The sequence below is a fragment of the Lissotriton helveticus genome, chromosome 4_1 (genome assembly GCF_964261635.1).
Source record: "Lissotriton helveticus chromosome 4_1, aLisHel1.1, whole genome shotgun sequence".
NCBI classification, from domain to species: domain Eukaryota; kingdom Metazoa; phylum Chordata; class Amphibia; order Caudata; family Salamandridae; genus Lissotriton; species Lissotriton helveticus.
Genome location: NC_136063.1, coordinates 1,091,676,800 through 1,091,693,866, shown reverse-complemented (window position 1 = coordinate 1,091,693,866; position 17,067 = coordinate 1,091,676,800). Strand labels below are relative to the sequence as shown.

The window sequence follows — 17,067 nt, the reverse complement described above, 5'->3', positions numbered from 1 at the left end:
CATACCTGACCTCTAATGAGGGAGAAACGGTACCAATAGCTTACAAATAACACTTGTACAACAAGCTGAAATGAAATTCAGTTCTACTGAAAAAATTCTAACTGCGGTTCAAACTGCTGTAGCAAAAGAAAGAGCCCAATCCCAAGGCAGGAAGATAACTGTTTTAACAGCAGAATCATCCCTTGAGGCATTAACAAGCCCACGCAATTTGAATGCTGTGGCATTAGATCCAAAATGGATACAATCGGAATATTCTCTTACTGCAGAAGACGTGAAATACTATTTTGACCCGAAAATGAAAAAACGGAAAGATCTAGAATATGAACCAGAATATCCTCTGCCAATCGAAATTCTGCCTCTCGAACAGTACACATGTGTAATCTACATGGAAAGATTTGCACAACACTACGATGTAGAGAAAACATCCTACAACACAGCGTGCGCGATTGTTAACGGTTGCTGGCGCTTTGGTAAATTCAGACCAATAATCACCAAAACTGAATCACTCAGAAACTGTTCAGCTCAGCGAGCTGAAATAAGATCTTTAAAGATGGCGCTTGAAAATGCCGATCGTGAATTCCCGACACTAATAGTGTGCGATTCGCATTTCTGTGTCAGGTCTTACAATAATGACTTGCAGAACTGGGTTCAAAACGATTACAAAGATGACACAGGTGCCACAATAAAGCATAAGAAGCTTTGGTAACAGGTAGTTCTTTTGCAGAAATAACTACGAAAGACTCACGTGATACATACACTGAGTCATCAACGTGATGGCGTTCACGTTGCAGGGAATTCATTGGCTAACAGAGCCACAGCGGAAGCGGCCAACCGGCTTCCGTAGCCACAAAAAGCGTTCTGAAAAACACATAGACGGAGAGACCATGCTGGCGGTAAAAGCGTCGTTGAAAGGCGACTATGCAGCATTACCTCTCGGCTATCCACTCAATAATACATACATAATTGATGCAAACTCCGTTCCTTTTGCTCAAATCCCTGGAGTGGGGTATAGAGTAATTCCAAACACGAACAGGAGAGTCTTCTTGATTGAAGCGGCACACATGGGATTGGGTCTAAGGCACCAAGAGATCGTGGAATCTCTGAAAGAATTACAATCAGAATACTGGTGGCCGGGGATGAGCCTGCAAAATTACAAATTTGCAAAGTAGTGTCCAGACTGCAACAGAGATCGCAGCCGTGAACCGGACCAGACCACTGCCAGGACACCTTTATTAGAAAGCATCAGGCTATCTATACGCAAAAACTCCAGCCAGAGAAATGCGTTCCCCTAATTAGTAAGACTAGATTCCCTTAAAGATGTAGACACCAGCGCTCGGCTGACGCCAGAACTGTTATACAAAGATTTGCGAGTCTTTATCGGCACATACGCAATTGGCATGCTACATTCTGACCAGGGTCCTGTGTTTAGCTCTCGGGCTTACAAGGAGGCCATTACCAGCATGGGCATTGCATTGCGGTACTCTTCCCCCTTCCATCCTGAGGGTAATGCGGTAGTGGAAAGAAAAAAAGGGACATAAAGCAATCTATAACGACAAGGGTAATAGGTTCGGGTGATGGGTGAGTCAAACATTTAACAAGTGTCCAACGTAGTCTTAACAATCTGCCAAGAAATTCTCTAAAAGGTCTCCCTCCCTACGAACTATTGTTCGGTACTAGAATGCACATTCAGGATCTAGATTGTCACACTTCAGTGGTGAAACAAAAAACCTTTGATATCAAAGATCGTTTGGCTGTTTTACAGGACTTAAATGAAACAATAAGAAGTCTAAGTAACACAAAGCTAAAGCCAACGGCCACTGAAGAAAAACCACCTGTCCCAGCAAGACCTGTCTGGATTCCAAAGATTGGGGATCTGGTCAGAGAAAAGATTGCGGTGAAGAAGGAATTTGGCCCTTCTTACAGAAAAGCAGTACCTGTCTTAGCTGTCAGCGGAACAAGATCAGTAGTACTACCGCCCCTTGCTGGTAAAAAGGAGAACCGAGTTGTATCCATCGACCTGGTAAAACCACAATCATGTGGCCAATAATAAGTAGTAGGCCCAGTGGACTCCCAAGAAATAGTAGAAGACCAAATCTTGCTACAATCCAAGAGGTTCAAACTGAAAGACTAATCACATTCGATAAACCTGCAGTGAATGAAAAAGGACTATGCAACAAAGCCATGGAACTTGTGCCTCTTGAAACCCAAATTGCAACAGTTCGTCAAGAAACACCAGTCTACAACGATGTAGCCTCAGACTATGCTATTGAAACAAAGAAAGATCCAAAATCAAATGAAAATCCGGAAGCAATTCCAACAATTGACAGAACTGCATCTGGCTACTTTATCAATTTCGATGACTTTTCTGAAGATCCAACCGAGCATGAAGAAACGCCAGCAACAAAAACTTTCAAATACAAAGTGACTGAACTTTTTCACCAACTAAAAGAAACATATCTGATTTCACCATGGATTGAATTTTGGATTGTGTTAGGTGTACTTTTCCTCCTGCTTTGGCTCATCATGGTTTTATGTTTGGGTAGATTTATTGATGGAAAATATAGTACAATGGACACAGCAAGTCAGAACCACAACTTGGTCCTAAAGCCTCACACATCCTCTCACATCGAGAAAAGAGAACTGTCATCAGTGAACATCACAGCCAATCCAATACCCTGTGGGGTAGCATGGGACAAAACGGATTATGACATTTATGGCCCGATTGAGCTCTTGAAATATCTATACCAGTTTAAGGTTTCCTTAAGTGACTTTGTGACACCAAGTACTTTCTCAAATGATTGGGACTTTGAAAACATTAATAATATGATGTCAGATTTAGTAATATGATGTCAGATTTAGTAATGTCAGCAAAATTTGCAGAACATGATTATTTACAGGGTTCATCAAATTATGAAGAAATGTATTGTTATAATCATTTTGGTGATCACTATTTGCATAAAACTGCTCAGCCCAGAAATGTTTTTAATTATAACCAATGGGAACATTGTCCAACTCCACCGAAAGGCAGTTCGAAAACATTTTTTGAGAAATTCCAATACTTCTCAGGGTTCAACAGTGATCCAGAAACGTTTTATTTTAAAATGTTAAATAAGACAGGAATGAAAACAATGTTGACAAATACTAAATTGATTTATTCTGAAACATTTTATGAAAAAATGTCTACATTTGGTTTTGAATTTTGGAAAAACAACATTGAAACAAAAACCATCTGGGGTTCAAAAGACTGGCAGGTACAAGGTCTAGAAGCATTATTTAGAGCCTGCATGATCCCAGAACAAATAATATTCCTGAATGACACAATTCAGCAAACAACCTGTCTTGGTTTAGCCAAGATAAAGGACTTAAATAAACCGTCTATTCCGAAGCCAATACCTGATTGTAATAGCACTACAGATATTGAGATAGACGTATCCCATATTTTATACCAAAACAGAACAAATCCTGATTGGAAAAAATGGTTGATCTGGCCCACAGACACTAATAACTGTCAAGCTAGATTCCTGAACAAAACACAGGGGTTTAAACAGAACAGGCCAGACCCTAGATACTCCCAGAGACAACATCCAGGGATAGTTGCAACATAAAGTGTAGGGAAACTATGCCTTGAATGGCTACAGAAATCCACACTGGCTGAAATTAAGCAACACTTGACTTTAATTATTAGATGCATGAGGATAGCAATAGTGTAGTTGTTCTGTATGGTATTCCTCGTCCAGCAGGCTAAGAATGTATTTTGATGGGTCAGCATGTGTAGGTGGTGGAGATGGTGATTGAGAGTGAGTTTGTGAGCTGTGTTGTTTTTGTAGAGTAGCATTTTTGTGCAGTAGACCTGGAGATGTGAAGTTGTAAAGAGCTGCATGTTTATTTGGGTGGCGTCTGTTTAAGGTAGAAGGTGTATATGTTTGGGTGGTGCAGCATGTGGGTCATGTTGGAAGGTTCTAAATTGTCCAATGGATGAGAGTCTGTTAAGAGTTGCTCTTTTGCTGTGTTGCTGTATATGTTGCGTTTCTGGGGGAAGAGAGAAAGCTTGGCAGTATAGTTGGTTTATGTAGTTCAGGAGGGTTGGAGTGGGTGCATGTTTCTGGTTTGTGATGGAAAGTATTATGAGGTAGTGTGTGTGTGTGTGTGTGTGTGTGTGTGTGTGTGTGTGTGTGTGACATTCTGTTGTGCTGGTGTGTTATGTTTTGATCTTGAGGTGTAGTGAGAGGAGATGATGTTGCATTTGTTTTCTGAGAAGTATTTGTATGTGAAGTACTGTTCGAGAATGGAAGCTGCAAGGTAAAGGGGTGGTCATGTGTTTTAGAAAAGTGTTTGTGGTGTGTGAGAGGGGGATGGACAAGAATTATGAGTTTTTGTGTTGGATTTGATTGCTGAAAGAGGTAATTTGTGGTGGAGTGTAAGCAGTGTGTTTTTTTGGCAAAAAGAGATGGAGGGTGCTGGTGAATGAAAAGAAGGAAGATTAAGTATAGGTTTGGTGGTGACCGCAGTCTGTTAGGAGTAATTAGAGGGAAGAGCTTGTACAAGCAGGGTGTGTGTAGATGGGATATAGTTGCGTTTGGTGTGGATTTGGGTTGAGTTGGCCATGAGCGGATTGGTTAGTGATATAGGATAGAGTTGTGTTTTGTGTGAGAGTGAAGGTGCCATTGTGTGGTAGTTGGTGGTTGAAGGACGTATGTGTTAGTGTTGTTTTGTAGTGTGTTCACATATTGAAATGTGTGAGGGGTTTGTTTGTAGTAAATGTGTGGAGTGTATTTGCTGTGATTCTGTTAATACGTTTGTGAATGGTTCAAGATGGGAGCTGGTGATTGGGAAAAGAGCAGCTTCTCTGGCCCTAGGCTTGGCGAGAAGAGAACAGGCCCAAACCGGCAACTGCCCTTTCCCTCACCACTCTTAGTCCTGATGCGCGGCCTGAGATGCCCTGAACCCTGACCTTAAATGGTCCTAGTCATCAGGTGACCCCTTCTGCCAATGGGAATCCTAGCCCTAACCAATCACAACACTAGCCCTCAAACCTGGGACCAATCGGAGACCAGGCCCTTGCTGCCAACCACAGCCCTGGGGCTAGCAGCCAATCAAAGGTCAAACCCTAAATACTGCCCACTTCTTATTTTGCCATTGAATGTTTGACAATAGGTGATAACTGCAAGGCACTATACCGCAGATCTCTTGTCCAGCTCTTTTTCTGCCTCAGAGTACTTGGCTAGAGGTAATGCCCATCGAGCACTGTGCCACAGAACTCCTGCCCATGGTGAACCATGCCACAGAATACTGGGAAAGAAATCACACACATGTTAACCCGGCAAGGAAGCGCACTCAGGAGTGATGCAAAATGGCTATCTAACCACGACTCTCCTAACTCCACGGACCTCCTTCACGGAGGAATAGCGGACTTACCTCCCCCTTTTCATGCTTGATGGACAAAGATGGCGATGGGAGCGGCGGGCTAAGTTTCTTGATCTTTTGGAGGTCTTTCCTGCATTACTGCTGACTGCCTCCTGCTGCTCATTCAATGATTGTGGCTGCTTTTTTCCTTTGTTTTTCTTCAACGCCTCACTCGCACTTTGCTTTCCTGCTTCACCAAAATGGACTCACAAATACAAGGCGCTTATTCATTTTTTTTTTTTAAACAAATTTTATTAGATTTTTTGTCACAAAACACACATCAATTATAACAGTTCCCATATCCCCCAATCGTAAGTAAGTGGGTATGTACAATAGAGTGGCCCCCAGAATGAACATGGTCAAGGGAATACAATCCTGGAAAGGGCAATCCTTTCTACTTTGCCCCTAGTGCACAAAGGAATGCGAAAGTGAAATTTAACTCCCCCTCCCCCCCCCCCCCCCCCCTCCCGATTCCCACCATCGGTGCATTGTTAACAGGGCAGACGTTGTGGGTCTGAAGCACAGGAGTTGTCAGGTAAGGAATCATGCAACGTACCTGTCGTGCTATAGGGGTATAGTCCAGTCATAGTGTTAGTCTTTCTGGTCGAGTTGTGTATCATAGTCACGTAATGTTTGTACCAGGGCCTCCCACGCACACGCCGTCTCTAAAGCCTTATCGTTCTGCTGTCGCCGTGCCAATTGAAACCTCAATGTGCTCTCCCCACCAGCCCATTTAAGTAGCTTATTGCGCCATTTAGCATCCGCTGGACCTGTCTGTGCCTTCCAGTGTCGTGTGATTTCGCGCTTCGCAAGGATAAGTCCTATGTCTATGAATTTGCTTGTAACCTTGTTTTTAGGGGTATGCGGAAACCAATGGAGGACCCCAACAGCCATATCAAACTGTAAATCGCGCTCTGTCACCTCGTTAAGAGTATCACCCACTGTTTTCCAATAAAGGTCTAAACTAGGACATGTCCATAGCATGTGGTCAAGCTCTACTCCAACTGCCTTACATCTGGGGCAAGCCGCGGAATCTTCAGCAAAGTATTTTTTGATCTTTCCCAGGGTCAAGTATGCCCGGTGAAGGATGTAAAAGTGGACTAGTTGAAATCGCGCATTGCGGGTGCTCTTCCAGGCCCGGCGCAACAGCTGCGCCCATACTGTCTCGGGAATTTCCTTCCCTATGTCAGCCTCCCATTTACTCCTAAGCGTCTCTAGAGGAGGTAATCCCTCATTAAGCATTCTGGTATAAAGGCACGTAACTGCCTTAACCGTTCCAGCTGCCAGCATGGTACATTGGCAGGCCATCGTCGTTTTTGGCTCATCGAGCCCCCCCCTTCCAGTGTGCCTGTATTGCACGCGTGAGCGCCGAATGTAGCAGAAAGTCACCTCTAGGTAGGTCATAGCGATCTGAGAGCGCCGGAAACGACAGTAGCGCTCCGTCTTCATAAAGATCACCCAGGACTTGAATCCCCGCCTCCTCCCATTTCTGCAACTGCGACCAATCTCCGCCATGTGGCAACGCTGTTAGCATCCCTAGCGGAATTTCGGGGGCAACAAGGCGCTTATTCATAAGGGGAATCCAGCTATTTTGGTCTTCTCTGCTCATTTAATTCCTTCAGCTGGTGTTGCCAATCCAATTGAACAACATCATTTATTTCAAGGCAGCATGCCACTAGTTAACATCAGATAGAAGGATCTTCCACTAAAGACACTGAATTAAAACAATTAACATTCCTTTTGTCATAATGGAGGTCCACATTCCAGCTTCTTCTAAACCTTTTTGCATTGCCTACATCTACATGATCAACTCCTGAAAGGAACCCATCGGCTTCGTTGACAAGGGAAAAAAAAAGTTCCAGATTCTCCATCATTATTGCCATTACAACTAACGCTGGAAGATGTCATGAAAAAACGTAGGGTCATCAATTAATTTGTTTTGGAGACGAATGCAGCTCTTCAGAGAAATGAAGATAAATGGTCTCAAATCAAATCATAAGTAACTTTATTCGGTTCCATTGACCATAAATGTTTAACATACATACATGATACTTGAAAAAGAAATTTCATATCAAGTTTACACAGTAATATGCATAAAATCACTAAACACCCACATTTCATGGATGTTGGGCAATTTGCAATTTACCAAGGAAACTAATCCCACATGCTCATTACCTAAAACAGGCTTTGATATCCATCGTCAAATTTCATCAATATCAATAATTATTATATAAAAAATGTAAAAATGAATTAAAACACCTGTTTATCTATTGTGGCTCATTTCGTTTTCTTATTGACATGGCAATTCGAATGTAATTGGAGACAGCAGTGCTATAGGAACAGTAGAGAGAGAGTGTAAAGGTACAGGAACGGATTTCTCTCAAAATTGGTATTAGGAATTGTGCCCTTGGTTCTTTATTGAGGGGTCAAAACAGCATGAAGTGCAAAGTGCCCTGAACTGCCAAATTGTTACATGGGCAAGCAGTAAGTTTGTCGACCCATCCTAACTGTGGGGAGAATGCCACTAGAAAGTGCAAAGTGCCTAGGCAAAGTCTGGTCATAAAAAACTGTGTTTGTGCATTAATAGTAAAATGTAAGTAAAATTGCTGTTTCTCCCAGATTCTGGCGACACAAATTTACCTCAGAGCAATGTGCTTATTTTATGATGATTTTCGCACTTGTATGGATGCTAACAGGATTATCATAGTAGTGCCCCAGACCAATCATGTTGATTTTTCTCTCACAAATCATAGCCATGGGATCGCCAAAGCATTATCAAGGTTGATACAATCTTTGATAACTTCCCTTGAGAACACTAAGTCCTCAGACTTCCAAATTTTAGCCCAGAGAAGCTGTGGGGCAATTCAGTCCTCTTTATAATCCAGACCCACCTCAGAGTGACAAAAAAGTGTGGGGGCACTCTTTGGGGTCATCAATAGTCTTTTTATGAATTTATGTTCCAAAACTTGTAAATGACTACTTTTATGATGTCCCCACACTCCTGCCCAATATGTTATGTTATGTTATATCCATTTGTAGCGTGCTCGGATACACGCGAGTTTCCTGGCGCGAAACCAGAGGGGTACAAAAAGCTGTCAAACGAAGAAATGGGTCTTAGGTTTCCTTTTGAAAACAGCAGGGTCCTGGATGGACCACAAAACAAGGGGAAGGGCATTCCAGGCTACGCTTGCCTTCACCACAAAAGAGCTACCACCCAACCTCTGGAGCTTAAAGCACGGGACCCGAGCAAAACGAAGGGACATAGGAGAGAGAGCACGTGATGGAAGATAAAACGAGAAATGCCTCTGAAGATAAAGGGGGCCATAACCATGGAGAGCACGGTGGGCTAAAACTAAAGATTTGAATTTGACCCTATCAGCCACAGGCAACCCGTGAAGAGAGCGCAGTTGAAGAGCTACACTATTCCTCGCTGAAATGCCCAAAAGTAGCCTGGCCGCCGTATTCTGGACTACCTGGAGCTTTTTAAGCAGGTAGCCAGGGGCACGAGCATAGAGAGCATTGACATAGTCTAAGTGTGACAAAATCAAGGCTCACGTGACAGTTTCTCTTGCTGCTAGCGGGAGGAGAGAAAAAAGATTCCTCAGTCTTAAGAAGGCCAAAGCAGCATCCGGACAGTTTATTAATGTGTGTTGTGAAAGAAAGACTCTCAGACTCTCATCAAACCACACTCCCAGGTTTTTAGCGGGCTGTCTCGAGGAGAGGGGCAGAGGGGAGTCAGGTGGCCACAGCTGCTCTCGGAAGTCGGCGGTGAACTTACCATAGAGCAAAATCTCAGATTTTTGTTAGTTGCACTTAAGCTGTGCATCCGCCAGCCATTTAAAGATGGAAACTAGGCACTGTTGCGCCGCTGCAACGGAATCTGATGATTTCTCCCAACTAAACAGCAACTGAGTGTCATCCGCCTAGGCCATCACCTTAGCCCCAAGTTTCTCAACCTGATATATCAATGGGGTGACATAGATGTTAAAGAGGAGAGGGCTAAGGGAAGAGCCCTGCGGGACTCCAGTGATAACCAGCTGAGGGGAGGAAGAGAAAGGAAGGAGCCACATCTGCTCAACCCGCTCCTCCAGGAAAGACCGAAGCCAACCCCAAACAGCTCCCGATACACCAATCTCTGCTAGACGGGCCAAGAGAAGAGCATGAGGGACCGTGTAGAACGCCGCTAGCAGGTCCAGCAGAATAAGTGCTGCCCTCCCGCCGGCGTTGAGACACTCCCGGATAGCCTCCGCCACCTCTACTAAAACAGTCTCAATGCTGTGAGAGACTCGAAACTCTGATTGCGCTGGGTGCAGAAGTGCCTCAGTCTCCACATATTCTGTAAGTTGTTTATTGACCAATTTCTCACATTCCTTGGCGATAGCCGGAAGGAGGGAGATGGGTTGGTAGTTCCCTGGGTTAAAGGGATCTAGAGATGTTTTTTTAAGAAGTGGCAAGATCTTCCCCTGCTTCCACCCCTGAGGAACAGCCGCTGTCTGAAGAGACAAATTAACAATGCAGTTCACCTCTATATGTACGCTCTCTGCCACCGCTGCCAGAAGCCTGGCCGGGCAGGAGTCAGAGGGAGAACCGAACTGAAGCCCCCCGAGGATTTTAAGAGAATCCAGGGGGTCATCTGCTCTAAATGCCGACAAAGAGCAGATGGAAGCGGCCGGTTGCACCGCCAAAGGCCCCTCATGGCCACCATTACCAGAAGGAAATGAAGCCTGGATTGCCTGAATTTTATCTCTGAAACAGCATGCGAGCGTGATACACCAGGGGAGAGAAGATGGGATCGCACTCGCTTGGGCCTGCGGTGACGTAAAACTCTGCACTATGGCAAAGATTTCTTTCGCGTTATTCCTGGCAGAATCAATGCGGGCTGTAAAGAATTCCCCTTTAGCTTTTTTTTGCATTGCTCTGAGCTTCCTCTTGGCAATGGGGCAGTAACCACTCCTGTGCCAGGCACGCTCCAAAATCTTGCCGTCATGCTTAGCAGCTTTAAGAGTCAAATTGAACCAAGGTTTAGAGGGCGCATCTCTGGCAGGTCTGACGGGCCGAAGAGAGGCTACAGAATTAACCGCCCTCGCCACCCAGCCAGTAAACCCAGACAAACACTCCAAGTCACCTGACAAAGCGGGCCTAGAATGATCCAGAACCCGTTTGAATTCCAGAGGATCAATTTTCCCAAAAGCTGGCTTCTGGTAGGAGCGCACCTGTGTCTCTGAGCTAGATACCATCCAAGAGAAATAGGATATAAAATGGTCGGACCAGGATATCGGACAGGGATCCCTTATGGAGATGGGAAAATTAGAACAGATTGGGTCCAATATATGACCGGCCTGATGTGTAGGAAGGCGGACGTGCTGGCTGAGTTGAGCCAGTTGTAATATATCCAGCAGGTCAATCACCTCCTTGGTGTCAGGACGGTCCAAATGGATATTAAAGTCCCCCAGAACCATATAGTGGGAGAACCTTACCGCCCTAGAGACGATGGCGTCCCCACAGGACAAGAAAAATGGACCCGCAGGTCCAGGAAGCCTATAGATCAAGGAGGCTCCCAAGGTAAAGTGGGCTGAGAAGCGGATGCTGTAATCCAGCACCTCACAGCCTGCCCATGCGGTAGTGTCCCCCAAACGAAGTTCCCAATTGTTTTTGTTTATAATGGCCACACCACCACCTCTCTGGGGCTTTCAAACTGATGCCCTTTGCCAAGGCATCGTCAACCTCAATCACTGAGTTGGGAGGCCAAGATTAGTCTAGTGGCACATACTCTCTTATCTCCTGTGATGAAATACAATTAGGGTTAAATATGGCAGAGAAATGGGATTCCCAAACTTCCCCCAGTATCAATGAGTCCATACACCTAGCATCAGCCGAGAATAGGGGTCGATTTAGGACCTCCCAAAAGCTCTTGGTATCTTTGGGCGCACTGGCTCTCTCCAGGTCTTCCCAGGCTAACCTCCTCAGTTCTTCTTTCCTTTGGTTGATGGTATTTTTGTAAGCCTGTCTTGCGCTTTCAATTAGGATTTTATCTCGAGGGATTGCATGCAGGGCCTTTTTGAGGTTCTTTTAGGATCTTGAACTCTGCGTTAAACCACCTTGTCTCCTGGACTTCCCTCCTCTGTGCCGCTCTTGTTTCTTGCTCTTGCTCTTGCTGCTTTTTCTTGCTGTTTTGGCTACATCCACACAGATTTGTTCAAAACCCTGTATAACCTCATCTGGGGAAGAATCGTGTTGGAGGATCCTCAAACTGGATAGGGTTTATGTTGCCCCATTTCAATCTCACCCCTTGATTGGTTTTATACTGAATGGGTCAACTGTCGACGTACCCTTCCGGGGCTATTAAACTGAGGGAAACAGTAAGGGGGGTTATGGTCACTAGTGTTGTTTGGTTCCACCTCAAAGTTACCAGCAAGTGTGGCAAACTTTCTCGATATGAACATAAAATCAATAAAACTTTCCCTAACTTCTCCAACGTAAGGGGGGCACTGTATTAAAGGGCTACTAACGAGGGTATCAGTCGGACACAATTAAATTGCAATGATAATAGCATTTAAAGCCTCGCCCTCTGGTGTGCGAATAAAAGGCAGCTGCTGTTGGCCCTCTGTATCCAGCAGCCCATAAACTGGTTTAGTGCTATACAAGCAGGTAATACAATTAAAATCCCCCACCCAGAGGATGCACAGAGGCTGCCACTTCCCCCCTAACTTATTGATTTCCGCCTGTAAGGTTTCAATAATGTGACAACTGTTTGGTGAAACATGTTGTAATACCAGTTGACCAATAATAACTTAACCTGAATCAGGTTGGAGATCATAATAAGTTGGTACCAGGGATAAATGGTCTCATTTGGTTTCTAGGCTTAGAGGTTGAGCAGCGAGTTAGTGATGCTCAGAAGATTATGGCTAAAGTAGATTCTCTATCCAAAGAAGTTAATCTTTTCAAAAGCAGGCAGAGAATCTAGAAAACTGCATTAGGCACAATACTTTTCAAATGTGTTATTCCTGAGAGCACAGAAGTAGTAGATATCATTAAGTTCCTTAAGCTCGATATTCCCTAGATTGTTTGCCTGAAAGATTCTTCTGACCTCATTATTCAAAGAGCTCATCATGCATTGGGCCCTTCACCATCATCCACCTCTGGCAGATCAAGAGGGATCATTTCATTGTTTCTGCAATTCTCTGATCTTATGAAAGTTCATTCTGCCACAAAAGAACACAAACAAATGGTAATGTCTGGTCACAGGGTTTTCTTCAGTGAAGGCATTGAAGGAATGACAGCCACTCGGAGAAAATAAACTTTGGACTTATGCCCAGCTTTGCAATCCATGAATGCTAAATTTGTTCTTAATCATCCCAGTTTCTTCAAAGTTACCTCAAGGGATAAAATGACAACCTTCAACAACCCAGCTGATTTGAAGCAGTTTATCTGTGCACATAAGGAAGAGACGATGTAACTTGGCAAAATCATTATAGCAAATACTCCATCAATTGTTGTTTGGGTTTCTAAATCTTTCTTTCCACTTCACAGGTTTCCAGTTTTTCCTTGACATCTGGAACACTCTGTTTTCTGTTCTTGTATTTGCTTGGTCTCATTTCTCTTTATCCATCATTGTCTTATCCTATTCCTGTCAGTCTCTCTCATTATTCCCCCTCATTGATCGCGTTTATCTTCTTTTCTTCCTTTATTCATATTTCCTAGTCCTTCTTCATACATTGCGTAACTTTTGTTTATAATCATCGGGCGTCGGCTTTGTATTGGCTTCTGCATTTACGTTCCACCCCACCTACACTTATTACACTTTTCTTTTTACTATCATTTCTTATGGCTAAAGTCATCCAGCTTCCTGTCATCTCCTCTTTACTATTGCTGGGGAGATATTGTAACTCCCTGATTTTTCATTACTCTTCTAGCTTCCCCCTTTTCTTTATATACTTTCTTTTCTTCTCCCTTTCACTTATTACAGCTCATCATTTGTCTTGCAGCCTTTCAATGTTGGTGTCATTTGTATATGCCTTATATATTTTCTTGAAGTTATTGTCATTGTTCACATAGGTTTCATTCGTGTATTTAATGCTAGACCATATAGAGTGATGTTCATGATCTGTATTTGCCGAATGAAGGGGGGGGGGCAGTTGCGGTGGGGGACTTTGTTACTCGCCTTACTTGTCTGTAATTGAAAAACGTGCACAGCATGTGATGTGTTCTCTTTAGATCTGCACGAATAAAGAAGTTTAAAACTCCTTGGTGAAAACACAGTATAGCAAACAATGTTGTAATGATATAGATTTCCTGTCAACAACTTTCACAAATCTTGGAGTGCCAGGACCTGTGTTAGGAAAGCAAAGTCTCACCTCGACAAGAATATCCCAACATTTCACAAAGACAAGTTACAAAGAAAGTGTTCTATATTAAAAAGAAAATAAATCCTCTAACCTTTCAAAGTACCAGTTGCACTGTATGAACAGTACCAAAGATAAGCTTTTAAAGTCCTAAGGGACCCGCTGAGGATAAAGATGCCCCCCCCAACCCCCACCCCCACCTTAAAAAAACAACAACAAAAAACAGTGCTTCACAGCCTGTATCAGGACCTTCTTTCTTCAGAAAGGTCTTGGCATCATTTATATCTGCAAACATGCACATCCGGTTTGTGACCGATAGAAAGTTTAGCTGGTTACCCTACCATTGCTTCTGTACCCAACTATACAAATCCCATATCCAAGGACTGAAATCCCCAACTCTTAATCCGAGTTTTTCTTCTTAAATCAGAAAATATTAGGACTCTAACACCTCTATAAACAAATATATTTTTACAGACCGCTGCCCTGACGACAATTGCACATTCCTCTAACAAGCACAGTTCGGACTGCCACAGCATCATAAGAGATTCTACTGGTACCACATACGGCAAGTCAAAAGGCACTATGCACCTTAATCTGGTCAACCTTGTGATCCACTACGACTTTTAAGTTTCAAGAGGTCATGTAAATGTACTGTCAGAGTTTCTCTTTCTCTGGCTCTTGAAAGTTCAGAATGTGAATGTATCCCCTATAGGGTTTTAGTTTACCAATACAATATTCGCATCACTTTCTTGAAACGCTTTTAAAACTTACTAGGTTTCTTGCAAATATGGGACAGTTTTGAATCTCATTAAGTTCAATTGTGTTGCCCCCAATGTCCCCAACATCACTAGCCACGGACATTTGCACCAAGGTTTTTACTACTACTGTGCAACCCAAGTCATGTTTACTACTACTGTGCAACCCAAGTCAAGGACTCCACGGAGGACCATGCAGAAGAACTCGTGGTCACAAAAGTGTAGCAAGGGCCCTACTGCTTTCTTCATTGTATATTCGCAGACCCTGCTTCCCCCACCCCAACTCCACCTCTCCTTGATTATTTGCCGATTGGTCTGACCTGGCATCTGCATGTCCTCAATTAATACTAATGAACACCTGAACTATGGAGATTTATAGTGACCAACAGGTAATTGTATTAACAATACTTGGCTGATAGCTTAGGTAATGCAAAATGTTTGGCCTTGTCTTTTTGTGTATATGGCATACTGCACTATTTTAACTGGGCATAAAATACACACAATTTATATCCTTTGCAGTGTCAACGGAGAGACTTATTCGAGCAGTATATATGCTGTATCAGAAAAAGAATCTTGCCTTCCCTGTGCGTTCTATGCTCCTGAAATTCTTCAGCAGAATCTACCTTCAGGATGAAGATTTTAATGTCCTTTTGGGCAGGTGAAAATCTTTTATGTTAATGCTCTCAAATTCCCGTATTCTGTTTTGAGGTGTGAGTTTTATTTTGTTTAAGCAGTTTATTAGAAATATTGTGCTCTTGCAAAATAGCAGTGCTGAAACAGTTCTTGGTTTGCTGTATTTTCTGGAGTTTGTGTAACTGTCGTGAAATGCCCTTTTAAAATCAGTTAAAAACTAACCTGTTTAAGGTCAGGGGGTGCCCCAAAAAATGGGACAAAAAGTGGGGACATTGGAATGTATTTAGAGGTGAGATCTGTACCCCCCCCCCCCCCCCCTCCCCCACTGCTGATGTGGCCATGGATAAGGCTGGACCCCGACGTCGTAATGATCCTTGATGTAATACCTTTTCTGTTTTGCCCATTATGTTTGATTCTGTTCTGTATAGAATCCTAATTGGATGATGACTCTGCTTTTTGTTTTCAATAAAATATGATTTAAAAAAAAAAAAAATAACTACCCTGTTTCTTAGTTGGCTTCATGGGAGATGAGCTTACAAGTAAAGTTATTATCTCTATGCAAAGTAGTCCTTATGCGATGTAATCACAGGGCATGTTATGCAGTATTTCCCTTAATGCTCACTCTCAGCTAGAATACATTTAATGGAGAAGTGTCAAAACTTAAAACATTTTGAAAATACCAATGGTTGAAGTAAAGTTATATTTAGGTGTTTAAATTAGTTAAAAACGAACGCTTAAAACAAAAAAAACCACTTACATTAATAGATACCTAGATGTGTAAATGCCCTCCTTTGTCTGATACTGTCATGTCCCCCAACTTCCTGCTAGGCATGGTCTTTTGCGCAGCTGCAACCCCTCCTGCCTGCACTCCGTGCTTAGCTTGCTCACCCTACCCATCTCCTCTCTGCCCTCTGTTGTCTGAATCCATGCCTCTGCCCCCTCCCTTCTGCTGTATGGTCTGATGTGCTGATACTGCCCCTCCTGCTGTCCCTCTGTGGTTAGATTGTCACACCAGCCCCCTCACTCAAGGGCTGCATGTACTTTGTGCTGCCTCTTCCCTTCCCACCTTTGCTGTGTGATTAGCTTTCTGCACCAGCCCTGTTTTCCATGCCTTCTGTCATCTGTGTGCATGCTGCTGCCTGCCTGTACTGCAACGTCTGTTGTACTGCCATTGCCTCTTCTGCCTGCCTATCATGGTCAACTTGCTGTCTCAGTCAGTGCTCCCTTCCGGCCCCTCCCTTCCATCTTCCTAGTCCATGCCCTACATGGTCCGTTGTGCTGCTACTGCTTCTCCTACCTGTCCTCCATGGACCTCTTGCTGGCTCTGCTTCTGCCATCTGGTGTTGGAGTCCAGCCCCTACCCCCTTACTTCTGCCCTCCATGGTCCTGTTTGTATGCCCTTATCCCCTCCCTCTTGCTCACAATGGTCCATTGTGCTCCTACACACCCTCATGCCGATCATAGTTGGTTCTTTGTGTTGCCACTGCCCCTCCTACTTGCCCTGTATGACCAGCTTGCTGCTCCAGACCCCCTCCCACTTTCCCTCTGTTAACTTCGAGAATGCCTCTATCCACTCCCTTCTGGTGTGTTGTGCTTTCCCTTCCCATTCTGTCTGCCTTGCATGATCAGCTTGCTGCTCCTGCCCTTACCTTTTGTCCTCTGTTTGCATGCTCCTGCCCCCTTACTCGTGTTCTCCATGGGCCTTTGTGCTTCTGTTGCCCCTCACTCCTGCCCTGTAAGGACTAGTGCCCTGGCACTCTGCTCCCTCCTGGCCTGTGTGATCAGTATGCTTCTGATGTCCTCTCCTCCCTGACATCCATTGTCCTAGTCATTGCCCTTATCTCCCCGCTTGCCCACCATTGTTTTGCTACTGCCCCACCCACTTGCCTACATAGTCTGTTGCACTTCCCACCCTACCTGCCCTGTCGGTCATC

General features: G+C 44.0%; 1 protein-coding gene across 3 annotated transcripts in view; it reads left to right on the top strand.

The window, feature by feature from the left end:
- Nucleotides 1–17,067, top strand: part of TEX10 (testis expressed 10) — a 576,299-nt gene that overhangs the window by 209,409 nt on the left and 349,823 nt on the right. For all 3 annotated transcript variants that reach the window (XM_078687684.1, XM_078687682.1, XM_078687685.1), the window contains exon 6: nt 15,020–15,158. In XM_078687684.1, coding sequence (XP_078543810.1) covers nt 15,020–15,158 — 139 coding nt within the window. The remainder of the gene's footprint in view (nt 1–15,019; nt 15,159–17,067) is intronic.